This window comes from Castor canadensis, chromosome 17, assembly GCF_047511655.1.
Source record: "Castor canadensis chromosome 17, mCasCan1.hap1v2, whole genome shotgun sequence".
NCBI classification, from domain to species: Eukaryota; Metazoa; Chordata; class Mammalia; order Rodentia; family Castoridae; genus Castor; species Castor canadensis.
The window spans coordinates 48,467,105-48,492,854 of record NC_133402.1 but is presented as its reverse complement, the minus strand read 5'-3'; the positions used below and the strand labels follow the sequence as shown (position 1 = coordinate 48,492,854).

General features: G+C 43.2%; 1 protein-coding gene and 1 pseudogene across 5 annotated transcripts; one reads left to right on the top strand and one right to left on the bottom strand.

The window, feature by feature from the left end:
- Positions 1-4,896: 4,896 nt before the first annotated feature.
- Positions 4,897-25,688, top strand: Cdc25a (cell division cycle 25A). 5 transcript variants are annotated; one of them, XM_020183488.2, is made up of 15 exons: positions 4,899-5,510; positions 6,364-6,440; positions 8,314-8,356; positions 8,443-8,479; positions 9,715-9,813; positions 12,437-12,556; positions 12,910-13,044; positions 13,505-13,579; positions 16,112-16,285; positions 17,902-18,000; positions 19,621-19,683; positions 19,780-19,878; positions 21,439-21,569; positions 23,288-23,399; positions 23,653-25,657. In XM_020183488.2, the coding sequence occupies exons 1-15, from the start codon at positions 5,341-5,343 to the stop codon at positions 23,791-23,793; spliced, it is 1,575 nt and encodes a 524-aa protein (XP_020039077.2). In that variant the 5' UTR covers positions 4,899-5,340; the 3' UTR covers positions 23,794-25,657. The 5 variants fall into 5 exon arrangements, with proteins under 5 accessions (XP_073915008.1, XP_020039079.2, XP_020039078.2 ...); XM_020183487.2 differs by having other exon boundaries at positions 9,712-9,813; XM_074058907.1 differs by lacking the exon at positions 23,288-23,399 and having other exon boundaries at positions 4,897-5,510; positions 9,712-9,813; positions 23,653-25,688.
- On the bottom strand, positions 11,514-11,789 carry LOC109703098 (barrier-to-autointegration factor pseudogene; annotated as a pseudogene).
- Positions 25,689-25,750: the final 62 nt, after the last annotated feature.

Sequence of the window (25,750 nt, the reverse complement as noted above, 5' to 3'; positions counted from 1 at the left end):
TATACATGGCAGAAGCTTGAAGAATCGACTCTCCAGTGGGACAACCGGACTGTTTTTACACCAGTTATCTCACTGTGATGCATTGTCACCCCTTGTTTGTATCTGTTGCTGTAATTTTCACCATAATCTTTGCCATAGGTCTGGCAGAAACTGTTCCCACTGATTGGACTCCCGGTGAAAGGTTTTTATTTGCTCTCTTCTATCTCTTTTGGGAAGGATGCATAATTACTGTTTATTGTTACTGATGTGGTTTCCCTTTATGGCCTCAGAGCCCTCCTCCTGTGACCTACTCAGGCAGGAAATGTTGTCACAGAAGTTTTACAATGACACTGCCCAAGAGACCCAATGGTGGGGAACTCCAAACCACACAGAACCCTAGCCCCACCCACCGGCCAACTCTTCTAATCTCCAGAGAGCATGAAACAATCTTACGGCAAACATAGATTGGCAGGTGCCCAGGGAAGTGTATTGGATCTGTGGGAAGCAAGCTTATACAATGCTACCTAGCAGCTGGTTTGAATCTTGTATGCTAGGCTCAATCAGATCACCTTTCTTCTTGCTTCTCCTCAGACAAGGTGAAAAACTGGGAGTCCCCATATATAAAAAAAGATTAAGTAGACAAAAACAGGGTGCTTACAAATTGGCAATTAAAAAGATAACAAATGGCTTCCTGAGCAAATTATCCAGTACCTATGGTCCTGCCACCTGGGCAGAAGACAGGTCCTGGGGCTATCACACCCCTATATATGCTCAACCACATCATCAGACTGTAGGCTGTTGTTAAAATTATAACTAACAAAACTACAAAAGCTCTCAATTTTCTGGCAAAACAAAGCACCAAGATGCACAATGCCATCTATCAGAACTGCTTGGCTTTAGACTATTTGCTGGCCTCTGAAAGAGGAGTTTATAGAAAATTTAACTGAGCAACTGCTGCTTACAGATTGAGGATAAAGGAAAAGTCATAAAAGAGATCACAAACAAAATGAGAAAGTTTGCCCATGTCCCCGTCCAGTCTTGGAGAGGATGGGATCCCAATGACCTGTTTGGAGGATGGTTTTCTGCCTTAGGTGGATTCAAAACTCTAATAGGGGCTAATATGATGATAATAATAATAATAATAATATATAAATATAATAATAATCTGATAGGCCTAAGGAGCATGCTTAATACTGCCCTGTCTGGCTCCACTGGTGCTACGGTCTATCAAGACTATTATGGAGGCCGTTATAGAAAGAAAAACAGCTGCACATGTAATGATGCTATGAAAATACAAGCCCCTAGATCAAAATGATGCTCTTTGACCCTGAGTGGGTCAGAGCATTAAAGAGGGGAATAATGTAGCAAGAAAGGGAAGACCAGAAAAGAAACAGGCTGTGTTCTATGAGGAGACAGGAAGAGGGGATGGTAAAGCAGAGAGATAAAACTTAAAGAACTGAAACATGAAAGTCACATAGCACTGGGGAAATAAAATAGCCAGTGAAGTTACATGCAACCATATGTGGGTTGAGCTTTGCTTTTTGCTTCTGTAATCTGCTTGCAAGGTTATATAAGGTGAGACCCCTTTGTTCTCAGGGCTCAGACCCAGTCTGCTGGGTCTGTGCCGGCACAATAAACGTGGCTTCCTGCTAATCTGCCTAGAGACTCCTATCTCAGCTCATAATTTCCCACAACACTACCACTTGAGCCACTCTGCCAGCCCATGTTGGGTGTTTCAAGATAGGGTCTCTTGAACTATTTGTCCAGGCTGGCTTTGAACCGTGATCCTCCTGATCTCTGCCTCTTGAGCAGCACCCGCCTGTCTAGTATCTTTCTATCTTTCCTTTGCTTTACTAATAAATTTTCTTTGTCTCCACCTTGATATGTCCAACCAACAGCCAGCCTCATCGCCAGTTCTGGTAACAGGTCCAGTAACAGAATTAGAATTTGAGAACTGCTTTTTCTACTCCTTACCTTGTGAACATCTAGGGCAGTTGTTCAGCCTCTTGGACTACTCATTCATCATGGAAAGCTCTGGTGCTTCTGACCTTCCACTTAGTGCTAAACTGAAACCCAGTAATCTCCAGGGAAGCTGTGTTGCTTCCCATAACCAAGCAAAATAAATGAATCCTGTACCACAGAGTTGGATGAAAGGAGAACGAGCATGTATAAAAGATGTTGAATTAGAAGAGGAATGTTTCTTTTTCTACAGAAAATAAGTCTAATAAATTGATGGAGAAAATAAATGGGGGAGTTTGGATTTTTGGGGTTTTTTGTTTTAGCAAAGAGAATCCCTTCTTCAAAGAGAATACTATACAAGGCACTGCAAAAAGATAGAGCAGATTAAAAAGCTAAGCTTCAGTGATTGTTAGGGAGGAGCCAGGAGCCCTGCTGGGGTTCCTGGCTGTTTGAGAGGCAGAACTGTGATTCACCTCTCACACCACCCACAGGAAGGAACCAAGGCCTTCTTCTCTCCCTCTGCATCATCCCTTCTCAGTTCAAATCACCACCATCTCTTAATAGAACTACTGTAATCTCCTCCAAGTGCTTTCCCCATGTCTATCTTTGTTATCTAATCCATTCTGCACTCTGCAGCCAATGTTATCTTTTTAAAATATCAATGTAAACCTCTGAATTTTTTCCTAGTCCAAATTCCAAAATGTGGCCTATACGCTCTGTAGAATCTGGGCCCTGCCCTGCCTGCTTTTCCAACTTCCTCTCCACCTGTTGGCTGATACACACAGGGGACTACTTCCATCCTCAGGGCCTTTATTCCCTCTACCCAACACTCTTTGCTGTATCTCTTAAAGATTCATTCTCCTGGTCACTTCCTCAATGCTATCTGCATTTTGTAAGGCTATATTGTATTTACTTATTGGTAGAACTGGGGTTTGAACTGAGGGCTTAATGCTTGCAAAGCAGGAGCTTACAAAGCAAGCACTCTACTGCTTGAGTCACACTTTGAATTCATTGTGCTCTGGTTATTTTGGAGATGGGATCTATCAAACTTTTTGCTGGGGCTGGCCTCAAATCACTATCCTCCTGATCTCAACCTCCCAAGTAGCCAGGATTACAGGTGTGACCCATCCACCAGCCCCCAACAATCTTAAGGCTATACTTATTTTATATTATTTGTATAATACAAACTTTTGAAAACAAAGGTATTTTTGCTGCTGTTTTGACACAGGGCCTCGATACATAGTCCAGGCTGGCCTCAAACTCCCAATCCTGCCTCGGCATCCTAAGAAGTGCTGAGATTTATAGGCATAATATCACCACACCCGAAAGCAATGTTTTTAAAAGAAACATATAATGGTAGGCCCTAAATAGAGTTAGTGATCATAATCTCCACCAGGCATTTAAAGCCACCTAAAATACAATCTTGAGCAGAGTATGTTTGCCCCAAAAATGGTCTAAAAACAATTCCTTTTATAGCCTAGTCGCTATGATACTGGGACTTGAACTCAGGGCCTATACCTTGAGCCACTCAACTAGCCCTATTTGTGTTAGGTATTTTCGAGATAGGGTCTCAAGAACTATTTGCCCAGGCTGGCTTCAAACCATGATCCTCGTGATCTCTGCCTCTAAGTAGCTAGGATCACAAGCATGAGCCACCTGTGCCCACTTACCTGTCTTACTGTAGGAGGCACCACTGGTGCAAGGGCTATAAAAATAAATACAGTCTTTCTTATCTACATAATGAGTAAAAAAAAAAAAAAACAGTCATCTATAAAATGGGTACAACTGCTCTTCTGAGAGTTGTAAAGAATTAAATGAGTTAATGCAAAAAGTGTACTTGATTTGTTTTGTTTTGCAGTGCTAGGGCTTGAATTCAGGGCCTTCACCTTGAGCCACTCCACCAGCTCTTTTTTGTGATTTTTTTTTTTTTTTCGAGATAGGGTCTCTTGAACTATTATTCGCCTGGGCTGGCTTCAAACCACAAAACTCCTGATTTCTGCCTCCTAAGTAGCTAGGATTACAGACGAGAGCCACCAGCACCTGGCCAGAAAGTGCACTTGAAACAGTGTCTGGAGAATAGCCACTATATGTTAGCTATTACTTTATTTACTTGTACTGCACTCAAGGAGCTCCCAGTGGGGGTAAGAAAGGGTAGGAAAGAAGAAATGATTCTGAGAGTTTACAGTAAGAGTAAAGAATGGTTGAGTGCCGCTGTACAGGTCATATTGTAGGGCTCAGGTCTCATGTGATCAGTACAATCTGCAGAAGGTCAGTTAGCCCTGGTGGTCAGAAGTCCAGTCCTGAGGGGAACCTCATAAAATCAGCCTGGAGGCCTGGAGTGGAAAAGAGGAATCCATACCACTACAAGGTTAGAGGCAGAGCCAAGGCCTTCTCGGCTGAGCATGCTGATACACACCTGTGTAATCCCAGCACTGGGGAGGTGGGAGGATATCAAGTCCCAGGCCAGCCTGGACTGAGACATAGCAATACCCTGCCAAAAAAACAAAAATGAAAACATACGGCCTTCTCTAAACTCCACGTTCCCTCAGGATATGGTGCAGGAAAGGGTGTGCAACGCCAGGCAGCAGTGGCTCAACCAGGAAAGATAACTGGACAGGTGCACACAGTGGGAACTACGCTACCCAGCATGCAACGGGGTAAGAGGGGCCTTTCTCCCTCGTTCAGCGCCTCGCAGGTTCTCCTGGGAGTTTCATTGACCTCTAAGCCCTCTCTCATTTCGAGCCCCTCCCGTTTCCTCTAGGCCCCGCCCCCTTCCGTGAGCTTGCTGAAGCCCGCGAGCTGCTTCCTCCTTCCACTCTCATTGGTCCAGCCTATCTGCCACTCCAGAGCGAGAGAGAAGTTGCTTACTGATTGGCGAATTCTGTTTGGCGCCAACTAGGAAAGGGGGCGGGGCGGCGACGGTCCCTAGTGAGCAGCTATTACCGCGAAAGCCACTTGGGCTGAGACATTCGGGGAGGGAGGTGAGGGTGGGCTTGCTTCTTTGCGGTTCCGAGCTAAGCACGGACAGAGAGAAAAGTGTGGAGTGTGAGCCCAGGCCGTTGCCTGGAGGCTCCTTTCCGCTCCCCCTTCTCGGCCCGCCAAGTTTGTTTGGATTTAATCTTCAGGTTGCAGGCGCCCGCCCGCTCGCCCTCTGGCCTCGCGGGGGTGAGAGGGAAGCACCCGTGCAAGTGCCTGGCGCCTGGGGGGGGGGGGGGGGTTCCCGACACCCGCCCGTCCGCGCCGCTTGCCCGCGGCAGCCAGGTCCCTGAACCGCGGGGTCGTGTTTGTGTTTGACCCGCGGGCGCTGGCGGCGTGGCACGCGTCTGAGGCCGGTGCCGTCGGGGCGGGCGCGGCGGAGGCGGAGGAAGACGGAGCGGGAGCCCTGGAAAGCTAGGCGCCGCCATGGAACTGGGTCCGGAGCACCCGCACCGCCGCCGCCTGCTCTTTGCCTGCAGCTCCCCTCCCACGCCGCAGCCCACAGTGAAGGCTCTGTTTGGCGCGCCAGCTGCTGGGGGATTGTCCCCTGTCACTAACCTGACCGTCACCATGGACCAGCTGCAGGGGCTGGGCAGGTAAGGGGGGGATCAGCAGCTGTGCCCCAGGCTGCTGGCCTTCCTATCGGCCTCGGGGAGATCGGGCCGCGAGCAGGGTTAGCCCTGTTGGGCCGGATGCTCGGTTCCGAGGCGGCCGGGCCGGGGCCGCCATGTGCACCTATCCCCGGGGCGGAATGTTGGGCGGGAGAGGCGGTTCGGACCCTCCAGGACTGCCCTCAACCTGGGCCAGACCCAGTAGAGAGGCCCTGGGCTGTCCATCTTCGTCACACCCTTCAGATTGCTCTGTAGTCCTCGTCCCTATTCCGGGAAGCTCTTTGGAATCTGCCCCCATCCTTTGCTGAACCATCTTGGTTTCCTGTGAGCTTTGTTCCTCCTTGACAAAGGGACATGGCATTTTCCTCCCTGCATTTGTGCAAAGTCTGTAATCCCTTATCCTGCACTTCTGATGTCCTCCTCTCTGCTTCCCTGAAGCCAGATCATTTTACTTAACTTTCCATGCTGGAATGCTCCCTGAACTTTTCCTTAGAGCAAGATGCATCCACAGTGTTTCTAGAAAAGCTGCTTTTCAATCTTGGGCATCTCATTTTCTAACCACATGTCTGAATGTGTTTCCCAGCCTCCAAAAAAGGGGGACTCCTATCCAATTCACTTTTCACCCTTCTAGCATGGTACCTGGAACATATGCTCTCATTTCAGAAAGCATCCCAACATTTGCCATAATCATTATATCCTACATTGTGGCCTAGGGTAGGGTAGATGTCAAGGTGAGATCTATGGTGTGGCCTAGCTTCTTCATGGTCTGTCTCCTGTAAGTGACCTTTTCATTATGTCCTAGAAGTCTCTCATGTGGAAATATTTCTCTTGGTTTCAGTGAGTATGAGCCACCGCTGGAGGTGAGAAACAACAGCAGTCTGCAGAGAATGGGCTCCTCTGAATCAACTGACTCAGGTATTCTTTCAGTCTTCACCTTGAATCTCCAGTCTGCTGTGTGGAGAGCAGTACTGGGAGTTTCCTGAAATATGTCCTTTCACCTAGGAACTTGGTTTTGGTTAATAAGATAGGACACAGGAGTCATAGCATTAGGTGACAAACACCCTTAAGAACAGTAAAAAAGAGCCCTGTGGCAGTTTATGAGGAGAAGAAAATAAGGGTCAAGAGTCTGCAAGGAGGTGGCCTGTCCTTGCTGGTAAAGGAAAGTAGTAGAGTAAAATTCTACTATAAGTTGTACCACTATAAGTTGTGTTCAGAAAATGTGTGAGTTGGGCTCAAGTGGTAGAGAGCCAGCCTAGCAAGCATGAAATGCTTTGTATAAACCCCAGTACCACCAAAGAAAAGAGAAAATATTTGAATTAAAATAAGGGTCAGATAGCCAGGTGCCAGTGGCTCGTGCCTATAATCCTGGCTACTCAGGAAGAAGAGATCAGTAGGATCGTGGTTCAAAGCCAGCTCGGGCAAATAGTTTGGGAGACCCTATTTCGAAAAAACCCACCACAAAAATTGGGCTGTGGTATAGGCCCTGAGTTCAAATCCCAGCACTGCAAAAAAAAAAAAAGTACCCAACACAAAAAAGGAGTTGGTGGAGTGGCTCTAGTGGTAAGGTACCACCAATAAAAAGGGTGGTAGTCAAATAAGTAGAAGGAAATTTCAGTGATCACATTTCATTCTATTTCTTTTTTTTTTTTTTTTTTTTTTTATTCTCATTCTGTTTCTTAAGTTGCTCTTATTGTAGGGTTGCACAGATATGAGTACTTCCTTTAGGTTAGGAAACGATCAGAGCAAAAGTCTTAGAATGTAGTATGTATAGGCTTTTTGTTTTGTTTTTTTCCAGATAATTCCTTGCTATGTAGCCCAGGCTGACTTAGAAGTCAGCCTCTTAAGGGCTGGAATTAAAGATGTGCTGCCATGCCTGGCCTATTCCCAGTTTTTTTTGTTGTTGTTGTTTTTAACTCAGGTCCTCACACTTGCTAAGCAGGCGCTCTACCACTTGAGCCACTCCACCAGCCCTGTTTTGTGTTGGGTATTTTCAAGACAGGATTCCCCAGAACTGTTTGCCTGGGCTGGCTACCAACTGTGATACTCCCTTGATTTTGACCTCCTGAGTAACTAGGATTATAGGTGTGAGCCTCTGGTGCCTGGCCTATTACCAATTCTTAAGACTACTCAGTGCAGGGTACTGTGACCCTAGCAATCAGGAGGCTGAGGCAGGAGGATTGTGACTTTTAGGACAGCCTGGGCTGCAGTGGCACCCTGTCTCAAAAAAACAAAGTAAAAGGATTAGAGATAAAACTCTTCATTTGTGGCTATGTGGTAAGCAAGAATGTCAGTAGAATCTCTAATATCTAGCTTTCTTGAAGGCTGCATAAACATGGAGAAGTGTGAGCTAGGTGCTGGTGGGGCTGGACCATTCTAGTCTGGTATATAAATATTGCTGAGCAGTGTCACCTCCACTCTGCTGCCTTTGATGAGATGGGCACCTTACTTGGTATGATTTTGCTAACGGCTGCAAATATTTTGCATGCCACGTTAATAATGGTTGTACTTTTTACTATCTTAAATTAGGATATGATTTGACAAGATAAAATACTTAAAATCAAAGCTGTTCCAGGAAAATCTGGTATCCTTTTTGTTGTTGGAATTCACAAAAAGTTATGGGTCACCTAAATAATCAGTTTAACCCAGTCTTTCCTCAAATCTTGTTTCCTTTGATGGTATTTGCAAGTAGAAGAGACCCAGTGAATATACTTTGAAAATGTTATATATTTAACAACAAAAATAATATTTTGTGTATTATTTCCTGAGACTTTTTTTTAATTTCCCACAGGTTTCTGTCTGGATTCTCCTGGGCTATTGGACAGTAAAGAAAAGTATGTATTGACTGCTTTTCGATTTTGTATTTAGGAAAAAGCTCTTTACTTGCTTTCTCATTATTTACCTTCTGATCTCATTTCAGCCTCAAAAAACCCATGAGGAGAATAAATTCCCTGCCTGTAAGTTAGTTCCATTCTTTAATTAATTAATTTATTTATTTATTTAGTGGAGCTGGGGTTTGAGTTCAGGGCTGTGTACTCGAAAAGCAGGCACTCTACCACTTGAGCCACATTTTCAGTACTTCATTCTTTATTTTGAGCTAATGCTTTGTTATCTGTACCCCCCAGCTGCCAGCTTGATTGATTGGAGGCCTCAATTCAGGCGCTCTACCACTTGAGCCACACCCCCAGCCTGGAGGCCTCAATTAAGAAAGTAAAAATTGCTTTTCTGCAGTCTCATAAGCACTAAGACACTACCTAGAGCAGCTTCTACAGTGTTTGCTCTTGAGGACTTTGTGGACTTTGTCCTGTCTCTGTTAGTTTTGTGGGGGTTTTTGTTTGTTTGTTTTTGTTTTGAGCTCTACTGCTTGAGGCATAGCTCCAGTCCATTTTGCTCTGGTTATTTTGGAGCTGGGGGAGTCTCATGAACTGTTTGCCCTGGCTGGCCTTGAACCTCTGTCTTCCTGATCACAGCCTCTCAAGTAGTTAGGATTACGGTCATCATGCACCAGTGCCCAGCATCTATCAGTTTTCTCAAACCAGGGAGGATTCTTTTTATGCAGTGTTACTTGGGGATTGGTATGGCACTATAATAGCTCTTGTAGGCCTTATAAGATTACATGTAAAGCTGAGTAGTGGGAACTTCTATCCCGTGTTTTAGGAAGGTGTAGTCCTGGCCACTTTTACTGACCATCCACTACAGTGTGTGAGGAGCTACTGCCTCTATCCCCATTTCATTGCTTTAGTGTGTGTGTGTGTGTCTGTGTCTGTGTGTGTGTCTGTTGCTGGGATTTGAACTCAGGGCTTCACACTTGCTAAGCAGGTGCTCTACCACTTAAGCCCTGTTTTATGTTGAGTATTTTCAAGATAGGGTTATGAGGAACCTTTTGCCTGGGCTGTCTTCACTCCTAATCTCTGCACTTGAGTAGCTAGGGTTACAGGCATTAGCCACTGGGGCCCGGCCATTCCTCTGAGTTTTCACTGGATATAGTGGCTTACATCTGTAATCCTGTAAACAGTTGGGAGGCTGAGGTAGTGTCTCTAGTTCAAGTCTATTCTAGGCGACATAGTGAGACTGTCTCAGAACAAGCAAAAAGAACTTAGTTTTCCATTGTTGGTTGGTTGGTTGGTTTGTTTTTTTATTCTTAATGTACTCTATTTCTTTTTTTTTTTTTTTTTTTTCACTTCGATAGCAGAAGCTCTTGGGATGTAGTCCAGCTCTGAAGAGGAGCCATTCTGATTCTCTTGACCATGACATCTTTCAGCTCATCGACCAGGATGAAAACAAGGAAAATGTGAGTGTAGCATTTATGCACTAACTCAGCAAAGGTGAACCCTGCAGTGTCAGCAGCCTACAAGAAAAATGTGGGGCTGCTTTCTGAAGGACTAATCTTTCACCAAGATCATGCATGGTCTTTGGAATCAAAGAAACCTGAGTTTGAATCTTGCTTCTTTCTTGCTTTGTTACATTGACAAGTTATTTCTCTTCTTTGTTTCTTTTTTTATAAAACAAGAGTAGACTATCATTTAGGGCTATTGTGGGAATTAAAGATTATATGTATGTAGAATTTAAAATGGTACCTGACGGGTATATGTTCCTTAGATTGTAGCTCTCTACAGTAGTATATTCGTCAATGATTTATCTGGAAGAGTCTGCACAGACCTTTCTTTGTTCTGACCCTGGGATGAGTTGTAAGCTCATGAAAAGACTTCTTGGCAGTATTTGGCAAATTTGGGACACCAAGGTCTAGAGAACCTCAGTAGCTGAAATAGTGGTTTTGAGAATGGGCTGGTGGTCGTTCGTCTGGCCTGACTTTCTCTCAGACATAAGCAACCAAAACTGCTTGAATGAGTTGGCTTAACTTTTCCAGCCCTCTCTCACCTTTTTTTTGGTGAGGGGGGAGTAGGGGGCAATACTAGGGTTTGAATTCAGGCTACCAGGTAGGCACTTTACTGGTTGAGATACCTCCAGACCTCTGACTCAATTTTTATGTTTATTTTTTTCCCATTTGTCATTCTCTGATTGAGTGTAAAACTATCAGCCTCTATGAACTCAACTTGTGATTAAGCTTGACAACTTGACAGATGTCATGAGGGAGAATGTTGAAATGGATTCTCACCTTGAATGCTTGGAGCAGTGCATCAGCCTCTCTGTAGTGTTTTCTACAAGCCAGAACTAATTCTAAACCTGCCTTCTCCCAGGATTGCTTCCTGGAGCTAGGTTCTAAAGGGAAAACAGCATAAGTAAGGAACTCTCACTCTGAAGAGGTTTCCTGTTTGGCTTCAATATGTTGGGCACAACATTCAGCCAGAAAGGCCTAGTTTCCTTGGTCAAATGGAGACCCTCAAGTTGTAGCCAATGGTCAGATGACCTAATGCTCAAAAAGTACCTAGTGCTGGTGTATTTTTTGGTTTTGTTTTTTATTTTGATACTGGGGTTTGAACTCAGCACTGCCAGGCAGTTCACATCTGGCTGCTTTCACTCAACATTGTGTTTGTGAGAACGATTCATGTTGAGTAAACCCATAGGTGATTTTGTTCTATTCTGTTTTTTTGTCTGCTATTGGTAGGAAGAGGTGGAAAATATGAAAAGTGTGAACTGTCACAAGGTTGTAGTTTTTGTTTTTGTTTTCTTTGTTGTTATTTAGGCCACTGACTTTATTGATCTAAAAATTTACAAGGACAATGACTGCTCTGCTAAAAGAGACAAATGGCATCAAATAGACTGGGGGAGGAACGGTTGAACAGGACCTTGGAATCTACTCAGAAAGGCTGGTAATGGTCCCATGGAACTGGCAGGGGAAGGAGTTAGGGCAATTCATACAAGAGTGAGAATTCCAAAAATGTTGAAATGGTGTGGGGAGAGAACTCCCAAAAGACCCTGGAGTACATTGGAGGTGAATGTGACAACAGCAGTCTTTTCTTTGTAGAGGGCAGGAATGAGCCTCACTCAGCTGCAAACTCTGGAGGTTCAACATGAGGGGCTGAAGGCTCCCTAGAAAGCATCACAAGAGCATCACCACTCTCAAAGACACCCAAAGCAGTCCCAGGACTATTTGGTGTTGGTGCCACACTTGTTCTTCAGCCATTCCTGAAAGAGGTCTTCATCTTTTTTTAGCACCAGAAACTGACCAAGAATCACATAGGCCTTGTCAAAGCCCCTTTCCTCTGTCTTCTTGCCCAGGACTTTGCCAGTCCTAGCCAGGCTTCCTACTGGCTTTTCCTTCATGGGCTCTGCCATGAAGTGTCAGTGTTTTGGGGAGGTTGTCATCTTGATTGGTCTTAATCAGCAGCTCTGGCTCCCGTAATGGCTTCTCTTGCCACTCAGCTGCTCCTGCCAGTACCTCTAGCCACTAGAACTTTGTCACGAGGTTTTTATAATGGCATTGCTTTAAATTTTAGAAAACAGATGATTTAGCCTGTCATTCATAATGTGTTGTATATTTGTCAAATACTGTATTCTGAGGAAATAAGGGATGCTGAGAAAAAGATGGTGCTTAGTTTTTACTATGTTTTCAGTACTAGGGATTGAACCCAGGATTTTTATTTTGTTTTATTTTTCTTGCAGCACTGGGGTTTGAACTCAGGACCTAACGCTTACTAGGCAGGTGCTTTTACTGCTTGAGCCACTCTGTCAGCCTGAACCCAGGATCTTGTGCAGGCTAGGCAAGTGCTCTACCACTGAGCTACACTCTCCAGTCCTAGATGTTACTTTAGAAGTTAGCCGTTGACAATGTCGTAGAAATTCTTAGTTACACAGATCCAGTGTTGGAATTAGATCCGAAATAGGTATACTCTTAATTGAGAGAGTTAGAGGTGATTCGTGCCCACTCCCTTGCCTTTCTTCTCAAGTTATAGCTGAGGTCTAGAGCTAATTTTCATGAACAGTAGAGAATATCTCACATATATTGTCTTTAGGAGGCCTTTGAGTTTAAGAAGCCAGTAAGACCTGCATCTCGTGGCTGCTTGCACTCTCATGGACTTGAGGAGAGTAAAGATCTCTTTACACAGAGGCAGAACTCAGCCCCAGCTCGGATGGTATGTGCTCTGAGTTTAATGAGAGATTCCTATTAGGAAGAGAATTAAAAAGCACCCTCTTTAACCCACTGTCTGGAGAACAGATGGTGATATGTTAATGGGACTTGTGTAAGAAATAGTTGATTTATCAATTCTGGGGAAATAATCAGCTGACTTTGGTGAGATTGGGGTTTTATTCAGAGGGAGGGTCTCACCCTGGCTAGGCTTGCTAGACAGGCCCTTTACCTCTTGAGTCACTCTGCCAGGACAACAAACCATTTTTCTTTGATCAGTAGGTGCTAAAGTTTTACTTCATATTGGACTAGAGCTCTCATTTACTTAAAAGCCCTGAATTCTTCCTTTCTTCCTTTTAGCTTTCCTCAAATGAAAGAGATACCAGTGAACCAGGGAATTTTGTTCCTCTTTATATGCCCCAGTCACCTGTGACAGCCACTTTGTCTGATGAGGATGATGGCTTCATGGACCTTCTCGATGGAGAGAATCTGAAGGTATTGTGTGTGTGTGTGTGTGTGTGTTCATCTTCCTACCCACCTCTAGAGAAGTCAAGTAAAAAAAACCAGTTCCCCAGTTCAAGCCAGGGCTTGAGCTGGCTGATGCTTTTATTCATTTGGTGAGAATTTATTGATACTGCTCTTAGCCTGATTAAATCCTTGTTGGGGTAGAAGTGTTTCAAAATTAGATAGTATGATCCTTTTTATCTAGAAGGAGCTAGCAAGGATTTGGGGAATGGGTGAGGGGGCACTTTCTGGACTGGGGGTGTGACTCAAGTGGTAGAGCCCCTGCCTAGCAAAGACAAAGCCCTGAGTTCAAACTCTGGTACTACCTCTCAAAAAAAAAAAATCCTTCCTATCAGGCCTGTCTAATATTCTTCAGACAGAATTACATGTTGAACATTTAGACTAATGTTCTGTACTGGATTTATTTAAAAGCTATTTTTCTCTTTTTTAGAATGATGAGGAGACCCCATCATGCATGGCAAGCCTCTGGACAGCACCCCTTGTCATGAGAAGAACCACAAATGTTGTAAGTTATTCTGGTGTGTCTGGAGGGAGCCTTGAGTACTTGAACCTGAGCTAAGTATAATCACTGGTTTACTGGAAGAGCTGATGGAGTGGCTCAAGTGATAGAGCACCTGCCTAGCAAGCAGAAGGCCCTGAGTTCAAGCCCCAGTACTGAAAAAAAAGCCTAACTGGAATGATAAGACTTGGGGAGCTGGGTGCCAGTGGCTCTCGCCTGTAATCCTGCCTACTCAGGAGGCAGCGATCAGGAGGATTGCTGTTCGAAGCCAGCCTGGGCAAAATAGTTTGCCAGACCCTATCTCGAAAAAACCCATCACAAAAAAGGGCTGATAGAGTGGCTCAAGCAGTAAAAGCACCTGCCTAGCAAGCATGCCCTGAGTTCAAACCCCAGTGCCACAGGGAAAAAAAAAACACCTCATTCATGGGTTTTACTGGCACATTTATGGTTTTTTTTGGTTTGTTGTGCTAGGTGGAGGTACACTGTGGCATTTACAAAGGTTCTTATACCAAATATATAGTACTTGTTAGCCACTACCACCCTGCGCCCCCCCCACCCCGTTTTTTGTTTTTGTTTTTGTTTTTTAGTGTCTTATTTTGTAGCCCAGGTTGGCCCTCCAGTGCTAGAGGCGTGCTCCACTACACCAGTGATGTTTATTCTTAGTTGAAAGCACCTACCCCATCTGTATATACATTATAGACTCATGTTTCCAACATAGGGCTACTTTCAAACAAAGTTAGAAGGAAGGGTTTCTATATAGGTACACATTCTCATTTATACAGACATTTAAAGAATATTAGATATTATCATAACATAAGTTTCGGGTTATGCACTCGTGAGTATACATATAAGTTAATAGTTACTAACTATCAGTGACCTGAATTGTAAATGTAGGTCAAATCATTTACAGTGATTTGTAGGCCACTTATGGGTTATTGTAGATTAATGTGGATAGCTTTGAGAAAATAGTTGACCTAATAAGTGTTATTACTAAATTTACCAGGTCTTTTTTTTTTTTTTTTTGCAATGCTAGGGGGAGGTTGAACTCAGCCTTGCACATGTTAGGCAAACACTGTGCCACTGAGCTATAGCCCCAGCATTTCCAAGTCATTTTGAAAGACATAAAGTTATATACATGAGAACATTTGGGAAGTGGCTGTCAGTTTTATAAATTGGATTTAAAGATCATGAACAGAGTCTTGTGGGCCCTTAACAGTGGGAGATTTTTCTTTCACAAATGGTCACTGTAGACTCATCATTACGGGGAGCTGCATTGGGAAATACACCTCAGAAAAATAAAGAATCCCTCGTTCTGGGAGCAAACACTCAGCTGAGGAACATTTCAAAGAGAAGCCATTGAAATTTTATCATCAGTTTGAAAATGAGTGGTTTACTAAGGTATAAATGGACACTATAGAATGAAAAATCAGGCCAAGGCATGCTGAGTTGTGAACAGGCTGAGATGAGTTTAGAAAGCCTCTTCAATCCATCAGACTGGCTGCCATTGGACGGTGGGAAGTTACTCCTTAAAGACTGATTTGAGTAAAGAAAAGGATCTTGGAACAAAATTTCTTGTTTTTTTTTTTTTGGTGATACTGGGATAGGAAGACACCCTACCTCTTGAGCCACCCCTCCTCCCTGAACACAGTTTTGGATTGCACTTGCTATGCTGCACACTCCCAATTTACTGTCTTTTGGTGGTATTAGCATTTGAACTCAGGGCCTTGCACTTGGCTAGGCAGGTGCTGTACCACTTGAGCTATATCTCCAGTCCTTTTTTTTTTTTTTTTTTTTTTTTTTTTTTTCGTTACTGGGGTTTGAACTCAAGGCCTACACCTTGAGCCAATCCAGTCCTTTTCTGTGAAAAGTTTTTTGAGATAGGAAACTATTTGCCCAGTCTGGCTTAGAACCACAGTCCTACTGATTTCTGCCTCCTGAATAGCTAGGATTACAGGCATGAGCCACCAGTGCCCAGCTGTCTTTTTTTTTTTTGAGACAGGGTCTCACTATATAGCCCAGGCTGGCCTCAAACTCACAATACTCCTGCTTCAGCCTCCTCAGTGCTAAGATTACAGATGTATGCTTCCACACCTGGTTTAGACTGTCTTAAGGACAAGGTAACCTTAGTACTTCTGTTTTAAAGTAAAACCTGGCTACCTAGCATTTTTTCTGGGTTTAGGTATGGTATTAAAACCTGTTTAACTGCTTAAGCAAATTGTGTAGTTGATAAAATGGAAAGGAAGCAAGCCAAAAATGTATCTTCCTGTCTGGAAGGTGACAGCTATTTCTCCTGACTCTTAGGACCCTGTGTAGACAGTAAGCTTTTTGAGGGTATGGAATTTTCTCATCTCTTTGTAAAGTTTCTGAATACATATTCATCAAGTGTTCATTGTGCCATTCCCTTATGAGCTAGGTGACTCTACAATGTCTATTTCTTAATTTAGGATTGATCTTTAACTATCCCAGGAAGCCCTCTGTCTTAATTACCATTCAAATGAGCATATTTTAATAAAAAATGACTCTATCTTTTTCCCGAAGGGCAATGGATGTAGGCTGTTTGACTCCCCCTCTCCATGTAGCTCAAGCACTCGGTCAGTGTTGAAGAGAGCAGAACGATCTCAAGAGGAATCTCCACGCGGAAATATAAAGCGGAGGAAGAGCATGGTTGGGACTAGTCCTGGAGAGGCAGCTAATCAAGAGAAGACCCAGGAGGTTAGTTTTGCAGGTTCCCTTTTGTTTTGGGAAAGTGATAACTGTCTTTCAGTTCTAAAATTTCCATTCTGTGGCTCTTTGACTTTGCTGAGCCTGACTGTTTTTGTTTTAATTCTGTGTTTATTTCTGGCAGTAGTATCATCAAACACTGCTGTCATGCTATAACACTTACTAGTTTTAAAAGATTTTTGTTGATCATTTCAAATTTTCTTTTTTCTTTTTTTTAATTGTTGTACTGGGGATACATTGTGACATTTGCAAAAGTTCTTATAATACATCATAGTTGTATGTTGCGTATTTTTAAGATAGGGTCTTGCAATCTATTTGCCTGGAATGGCCTCAAACCTCAATCCTCCTGATCTCTGGCTCCTGAGTAGTTAGGATTACAGATAGTGCACGACTATTTTAGTTATTTTTGGATAGGGTTATTTTTGCTTGGGGCCAGTTTTCTCCCTCTTACAGGCATCTGGCCATATTGTCCTTTTTAATGTCCAAATTAAATTATCTTTTTTGATACCTGGCTGCCTTTTCAGGTTAACTATGTCCTTTTTTTTTTCGCTGTATTTTTCTTGTTTTTCTTTTGTTTTTGGTGGAGAGGGCAGAAGACAGGACTGGGGTTTGAACTCAGGGCTTCACAATTGCAAGGCAGGTACTCTTATTGCTTGAGCCAGATCTTCAGTCTAGCTATGTAATTTTTTATGAAAAAACTTCAGATTGACACTAAGTGGTTATTTACAGGTCCATTAATAGTTAACTATAAATATTCTTGTATAATTTTTTTCTGGCTTATACTTTGATTTTTCATGGGAGTAGAATTATTGAGTGGTAAGCTAAGTATATGGTTAGCTTTTGCAAAGATTGCTATATAGTTTTCCAAAATAGTTGTACACAGCAGTGTATGAGTGTCTATTCTTCACAGTTTGTTTTGTGGGGTTTTTTTGTGTGTGTGTGTGTGTGGTTTTTTGTTTTTGAGATAGGATTTCACTATGTAGCCCAGACTAACCTCCTGCTTCCAACTTACAGACATTAACCCACCACACTTGGCTCCTTACTGATATTTGATATTGTTTATCCCATTAATTTTTATCACTATTATGAGTATATGATATCTTTTATTTTTTTGGGACGGGGGTAATAGTTTTCTTTTGTGGTGCTTGGGATCAAAGCCATGGTCTTGCTCATGGTAGGCATTAAACTATATTCCCAACTATATTTTTCTTTTTGGTTATCTCATTTATGGGAGAACTTTTCATATACGAATCTTATTATTCCTTTTAACACTATGATGAATTTCTTGATTTTTAAATGTGTTGAAATTTATCAGTTAATATGTTCATAGTGAATTTTTAAAAGGGTTACCTTCTTTTTAGTCTCTTATAAAAAATGAAAAGGAAAAGGAAACAGTTTCAGAGCAATTTAATCAGATACCAGAATAATAATAGGATCCACATTCAATAACCCAGATTTGTTTCTTTACTTCTGATTCAAGCAAATAAGAAATCTTAACTTGCTAAATACAGGCATTAACATTTCAGTTCCCTCCTTCTGATATATTCCAGGTGACTGTTTTCAGAAGTTCTAGTCAGACCTCATTTTCTACTTTTGATTTGTTACAGATACTACACCAGTCTTTATCCCCAGCATCTTCCCCGAAAGGGATCATTGAGAACATCTTGGACAATGACCCAAGGGACCTCATAGGAGATTTCTCTAAGGTATTGCAAGCAGAGATACCCTAGTTAAGTGATACATGTGGGTGTGGATACCTAAAATCCTAGAACTCCCCTCATCCTTACTCCCTTCTCAATGTGCCTCCTGGGGTACTTCCAAGGGAACAGCTTAAAAATTTTAAAGACGGGGAAGCAAACATGTTTTTTCACAATTAGTTACTTTTTGGGCTCAGACTATAGATCTTGTTAATGCTGATAAGCAGTTTCAAGTAGGGAGCTGCCCACCAACCTTTGGCTCCAGCCCCAAAGACCAGGCTCTCTTGGATCTGGGTTTCTGATTATAAAAGTAGTATAAGAAGCAGAAATAAATATACAGCCTCACTACAAGAAAGTGAAAGATTATCTTACAGGTCCAGATTTGAGACTGAATTGCTCCATTTTTCAAGGAAGCATGGCCTTTAAAGGAAAAAGTTGAAGTACTTCTGTAGTAGACAAAGATTCTTAGTTGCTTCTAAAAGAATTTAGCATGTGGTTAGAGAGATAAGACATGTACCACATGGCAGATTAAATGTTAGTGAGGTGAAAGCAACAGGTGGTAAGAAATAAGTAGTAGTTTGTCAAAACTAGGAAATTGTGGAAGGTTTGGGGCTGGGCTGTTGTTGGTATTTTGGCCAGGTGGGTTTTAAGCAGCAGGGAATTTGAAGGGAAGAATAAGCAAAGAAAGACCCAGATGTGTCTTTACTTGTGAAACCTTCAGCTTGAAGGCTTAATATGACTGTTGGTTATGTTTGACCTGTGAGTAATGCTGCTATGTCCTCTTCCTCCTCAAGACTGGACTAAGTTTGGTGTTTTGTTTTGTTTTGTTTTGTTTTCACGTCCAGTGCCTAACACCAAGGTGAGCATAGCAAGTGCTCAGCAGATGAGTGAAATGTGTCCCCTTGTAGCCCAAACTAGCCTTTGGCTCTTGCCCCAGCCTCTTGAATGCTGGTATTATAAGCATGAACCACCACTCTTGGCTCTCTGTTTTTAAGTGCTATTCACAGCCTTGCTACTGAGTTGAGGTTTCCTGATAAAAGTAAGAGGAAACGGAAATTACTGATGTCTTTGTTCAAATCTGGCCTACTCAGGAGGATCACAAGTTCAAGACCAGCATGGCAGCTGAGTGCCAGGGCTTATGCCTTGTAATCGTAGCTATTTGGGAGATTGAGAGCAAGAAGGTTGTGGTTTGAGACCAGCACATGCAAACGGTTTGAGAGACTCCGTCTCCAAAATAAACAATCACCAAATCTGGCCTACTAGTTGGGTACACTTAGATAAGGTTCTTGGATAACATCTGAAAGAGGGGCTAATACACCGTATTGGTTTCTGTGAAAAGTACATGCTGGGATGTTAGTGAAGTGCCTAGAAGTGAGCATATACTAACTATTCAATTAATGTTTGGGTTTTTTGTTTGTTTTGATTTGGTTTTTTTGGGGGCAGTACTGGGATTTGAACTCAGGGCCTCAATCACTAGGCAGATGCTGTCTACCATTTGAACCACTACACCAGTTCTGTTTGTTTGTTTTAGCTGCTTCCTACCAGGCAGGCAAACAGTATAAATGTTATAGATTCCCTAAGTATCATTTTTTATTAATTATTTCTTCCTTTATTTTTCCCTTTTCAAAGGGCTATCTCTTTCATACAGTTGCTGGGAAGCATCAGGATTTAAAATACATTTCTCCAGAAATTGTAAGTCATTCCTCTATATAATTTACTATACATGGGGTTTTGAATATAGTTATTCCTATCAGCAAATGTTGATTTTCTTTTGTTCTCCCTGTACAGATAGCATCTGTTTTGAATGGGAAGTTTGCCCATCTCATTAAAGAGTTTGTTATCATTGACTGCCGATACCCATATGAATATGAAGGAGGCCACATCAAGGTATGGGTTCTTTTTTTTTTTTTTTTTTTTTTTTTTAAATTTTATTCTTTACATTTTTTTTTTATTACATATATAATTTCCCCACTATTTTTGTCGTAGTGTCAGCAACTTTATTTTTTTGGCAGTACTGGGGCTTGAACTCAGGACCTCATACATTACTAGGGAGGTACTCTACCACTTGAGCCACTCCACCAGCCCCAAGGTATGGGTTCTTGAGACTTTCTCCCTTGCAGGGCATAGAAGATCTGTGATTTTAAAGGGAGCAGGTAGGGATGCGAGCCTGTAACCAGATGTTCAAGAGGTGGAGACAGGAGGAGCTTAAATTTGAAGCTACCCGGCTAGGCAAAGTTAGGGAAACTTATCTCAAACAATATACAAAGAGGCTGAGGGCATGGCTCAAGGTAGAGTGCTTGCAAAGCCCTGAATTCAATCCCCAGTAAAAATTTAAAACAAGACAGTGGGTGTGAAAAGCACTTGACTTCTGATTCACTGAATGAATGTTCCCTGGTCTGCTCTAATATACCATTTTGGATGGTTTTGTCTTTCACACACTCACCATTATGAACATTTCTAGTTGGTACCCCCTGATGTTTAAGCTGTTCAGGAAACCAGAGAAAGTTCCTTGGTGCTTTCTTTCTTTTTTTTTTTTCCCCCCTGGTATTGGGCCTACATCTTGAGCCACTCCACCAGCCCTTTTCTGTGTTGGGTTTTTTCAAGATAGGGTCTCGGGAATTATTTACCCAGGCTGGCTTTGAACTGTGGTCCTTTTGATCTCTGCCTCCTGAGTAGCTAGGATTTCAGGCATGAGCCACTGGTCCCTGGCTGGCCCTCTGGTTTTTAAGAGGCTTAGATATAAGTGTTCGAATGCCCCAGGGCTCCTAGCTAGGAGAAGCCAATCTTGCAGTAGGCCCCAATATCTGTACCAGGCCTCCTTAATTTATAGTGCAGTCAAGCTGTATGATGAAGGGAATGTTTTTCTTGGAGTACAGGAACTGTTGGTGCCACATTAATCTTTTACCAATAAATTGTTTAAATACAATAAGAGGATGTTAGTGTTTGCCACTATCTTGTGCTTTTGAAAAACCCCACATTGACAAATACTACTCATAAAGCAGAATTTGAGGTGCCCAGTTCCAATCCCCATATGTGTTACTGCACAGTCAATTATGTAGTTCTAGGAAGCCCCACTGAGATACAGGGCCAGGTGTTCTACTGAACTGTTGTGCCAGGAACCTGCAAAATCACACACTGGTCTTATGGTCTTAAAAGATCACTTTTTGCAGTACTAGAGTTTGAACTCAGGCCTCTTGCTTGCCAGGCAGGTACTTTATCACTTGAGCCACTCCACCAGCCCTTTTTTGTGTTGGGTTTTTTCAGAGATAGGGTCTTGCAAACTATTTGCCCCAGCTAGAACTGTAATCCTCCTGGTCTCTGCCTCCAGAGTAGCTAGGATTATAGGCGTGAGCCATCAGCACCTGGCAAAGATCACTCTTTAAGCTCAAAGATCATTACTTCAACTATGACATTTGTAGGTGCTAAGGTTATCTGGTGCTTTCACAGGGTGCAGTGAACTTACACATGGAAGAAGAGGTTGAAGAGTTCTTACTGAAGAAGCCCATTGTATCCACTGATGACAAGCGTGTCATTGTTGTGTTTCACTGCGAGTTTTCTTCTGAGAGAGGCCCCCGCATGTGAGTGCTGCATAGAACAAAGCTCTAGGGCAGAAGCCCATGAAGCTTTTGTGGAACATGATGATGTGAACATGTTATGTGTAACATCTTGTACATCAAAGGTCATTTCCATGCAATTTGTAAATCTGTGATTTTTGTAAAATTATGATTTCATGCCTAAGTTATTTCTCCAAATTCTTACCCATTTAAGCAGCTGATTGATATTGTAAACTGCCTCCTGGACTGTAGTTTGTAGGTTTGACCTAAAAGTTAGAGTTGCAAAGGATTTTCAGGCTTCTCCAGTAGGCCCTGTCATTCATCGATGCCAATGTTGCCCATGCAGTATCGCCCATGGCTCTGGCTTTTGCTCCTGACTGGCTTACTTTATAGGAGTTGAACTCTGGCTGGTCTGAAGTGACATCCTTCAGGTACCATGTGTTGTTCTATAAATTATGCAAGTGCCAGAAAAGTGTTAAGTTCTCACTCCACAAAACTTGATGTGATGTGATAATGATGCTTTTAAAATACTTGGTAGGTGCCAGGCATGGTGGTACATGCCTATAATCCCAGTGCTTGGAAGGCAGAGGCAGGAGGATCACAATTTGAAGCCAGACTAAGCTACATAGCAAGACCCTGTCTCCAAGCAGGGGAAAGATGCTTGGTCAGGCACTGGTGGCTCACCCCTGTTCTTGGGAGGCTGAGCTGAGATCAGGAGGACTACAGTTTAAGGCCAGCCTGTGCAAATAGTTCTCGAGACCCTCCATCTCCAAAATAACAAGAGCTCAAGCAGTAAAAAGCACCTTCTTTGCAAGCACAAAGCCCAGTCTCTAACAAAAAAAAAAAAAGTGCTCGACAGGGGCTCATGTATAGCTCAGTGAGAGTGCTTGCCTAGCATGCAAGCTAGGTCCTGTGTTCAAATGATAGTACCATAAATACATAAGTACCATAAGTGTGTATGAACCTGGAACATGGCAGTCACCACTGAGGCAATATTTAAAAAGAAAGAAAGAAAAGAAAAGAAAATAGGGACAGGTGGTTAGAATGAGAGTGAGGTGGATCAGTTCATTTGGGATGGCCCCAAAGGCAGGGCCATAGTCTCATGCCACCTTGCAGAAGAAGAAATAGCCTCTTCTCCATACACTTCCTGATTTTATCACTTGTCACATTTGCATGCACATACTATATACACAGCTACAACAGGACCTTTATACACATGAGCATCTCTTTTAAGTCCTTCAAGCACCTATCCCCTAAGGAGAAGGACTTTGCCCTACTTTTTTTTTTTTTTGAGTGCTAGGGATCAACCCCATGCCCTTGTGTGGAAGGACTTCAGCTTTTATGCCAGTGTTTGGCTATGAGGCCACAAACAGATGAGGATAGTGGGGGGAGAGTATTCAGTATTCATTCCAGTCATAGAGTACAAGCATTACCTTCAGCAGTTAAGGAAGAATCCCACTTAGATAGAAGTAGGTGATTGAGGGATATTGGTGGAGAATGCAGGGCAAGGCAATCTGGTTCAGAGCTTTGTTGCAGTAATGAGTGGAGAGGCTAGCAAGGAGCAGGTACTAGGACTGTATCTCAGAAAGTAAAGCTGAAGAAGGCACCTTTTATTAACACTGATTTGTTTCTAAGTTGGGGAAAAAAGGTGTAAGGAATACTTAAACCACTACCTCTGCATTATCTTTGTTCTCTCTATTGGAAGAGATAAACTTGCTTTGGTCTTCCTTCCCCTTTACTAGGTGCCGATATGTGAGAGAAAGAGATCGACTTGGTAACGAATACCCCAAACTCCATTACCCTGAACTGTATGTCCTCAAGGGGGGATACAAGGAATTCTTCCTGAAATGCCAGGTGAGACAGGGGTCTCTGGAGAGCATGTTTCCATCTCCATGCTGGACCACTGGATCTACCTGGTGATCATAGCTCTTTCTTGGTACTAGTCTATGGATAAGATGGGTATTTGTTTTGTACAAAGAAGGTCCCTATAGAACCCATGGTGCATGTATGCATTGCTGCTCCTGGCCTTGCAGCCCTGGGCAGGAGGGAGTCAGATTTTGAGTGTGAGGCAGATGTGCCCTAACCTTATCTTTTCCTGTTCCTTTAGTCTCACTGTGAGCCCCCCAGCTACCGACCCATGCACCATGAGGACTTTAAAGAAGACCTAAAGAAATTCCGCACCAAAAGCCGGACCTGGGCAGGAGAAAAGAGCAAAAGGGAGATGTATAGTCGTCTGAAGAAGCTCTGATCGCAGTGGTGCCAGACAGCAGCCTGAAGGTCCCTCTTACCCCTCTTTGCTGCAGAAAAATTTGAGCAAAGAAGCCAACTGTGTGACATTTGGAGAGAAGGCCCTGGGCTTCCATGCCTTAAACCTACCTCCCACACTACCGGGTTGGAGCTCAGGGCATCCTACTGGCTGCACCTCTTATATCCTGGATGGCATTCTCCTTTCCCAGTAGGACTGTCTGCCAAGTCTGTGCCACAGCCCAGTTCCAAGTTCCATGTCAAGCTGTTAGGAGTCAGTTGGATAGAACAGCTGGGGCCTTATTGAGGGCCTAGAGAAGGCTGGAGGGGAAAGAAGCAACAGAGAAATGCTGCTGGCCAAATACCAAAGACAGCCTGGAAGGAATCATCTTCGTGGAATAACCTATAACTTTAATTTATTCAACTTCATCAATTATTTTATTTTTTTAACTCCTGGAGATTTTTACTTTACTGCTTCATTAAGTCAAAATACTGCCATTCTAGGTAGCATTTTATCATCCCAAGGACTACCTCTGCTTTTAATTTAAAAAAAAAAAAAAAAAGATGGTAGGGGATAAGAAAAGGCAAACCTATTTTGAGTTGGAAAAGGGAGCTAGGAGCTCTGTCACCCCCCAGGAGGTGTTGCATACTGGGGCTGCTGCTATTTAAAGTCATGGTCTGAGGTACTGATGGGAACCTGCACAGACTCGGGCTTGACTACAGGACATAAGCTAAACCTCCCAGACCTACCTCTCGCCATTGCAATCTATTTGGGGGGTGATGTGTCCTGTTCTTCCTCACTCCAGGTCCCTGTGATATTGGCTGGTGTAGGAATCATAGGAAAGCACTAAGGCAGCTTCCATTGGGCCACCCCCAGGCCAATGCTGGATTGTTGTAGTGTAGGTATCCCTGGGAGGGGGGTGGGAATGGGTGGACTCTGGGTTGGGGGAGGGGTGTGTCCACAAAGTGTCCTCCTTTATTACTCTGATGACTTTCAATTTTTAAAAAAAAAAAAGTCATTTTATGAGTCGAGTATCAAATCAGTGTTGGATGGGTCTCCTGAGGGTAGGGAGGGGGCAAGAAGCCCTGGACATTATAGAATATTTCTTAGGAGGAAGTATGGTGGATTTTGAAGGTAAAACTCTGGGTTTATCATGTTTTCATTTGAGGAACAGGGAGTAATGAATCATCACCATTTACCCCTTACCTAACCCAATGGAAGCGAGGGTCTCAAGGGAGCATAGCATGTCCCATCCAAGGAGGTGGGGCTGCCTTAATTGATTCTGTATATGCCTGTTTTGGTGCCTGCTCATCCCCACCCTCAGGCACCAGCCTCCTTACCATCGTTGCTCTATTGAGGTCTAGCCAGGTTTTTCTTACAAAAGAGTCTCCCCACTTTACTTCCTACTCTGGGGGTGGGGAAGGAATCAGTGATGCTGGAGATGGCTAGTTGCTATGTTGCAAGTTTGAGTTGAATTTGGCTATAAAACAATCTTGTTGGAAAATATGTGTGGAGCAGGGGAATGGGAGAGGGCCTCTTCACCCACACATGATGACATCCCAGTTGATCTCTGACCCTTTTTGTAGGGATTCTGTTGATTGCCTAAAGGGGGGTGGCTTTCAGACTGTACCAGCTTAGCTAGCATTATTAACCAGCTATTGCAGGCTCTGCAAATAAAAGTGATCTTGAACCTGTGATCTCTACCTCTTTCTTGTTTTGTTTTTTATGGTACTGGGCTTTGAACTCAGGGCCTCACTTGGCCACTTGAGCCATTCCACCAGCCTCTGCCTCTGTCTTGGTAGACTTAAAGGAAATTATGTTGCCCTTTGAGGTTCGGGTGCCAGGTGCTGGTGGCTCACACCTGTAATCCTAGCTACTCAGGAGACAGATCAGGAGGATCCATGGTTCAAAACCAGTCAGGGCAAATAGCTCCGTAAGACTTTATCTCAAAAAATCCAAA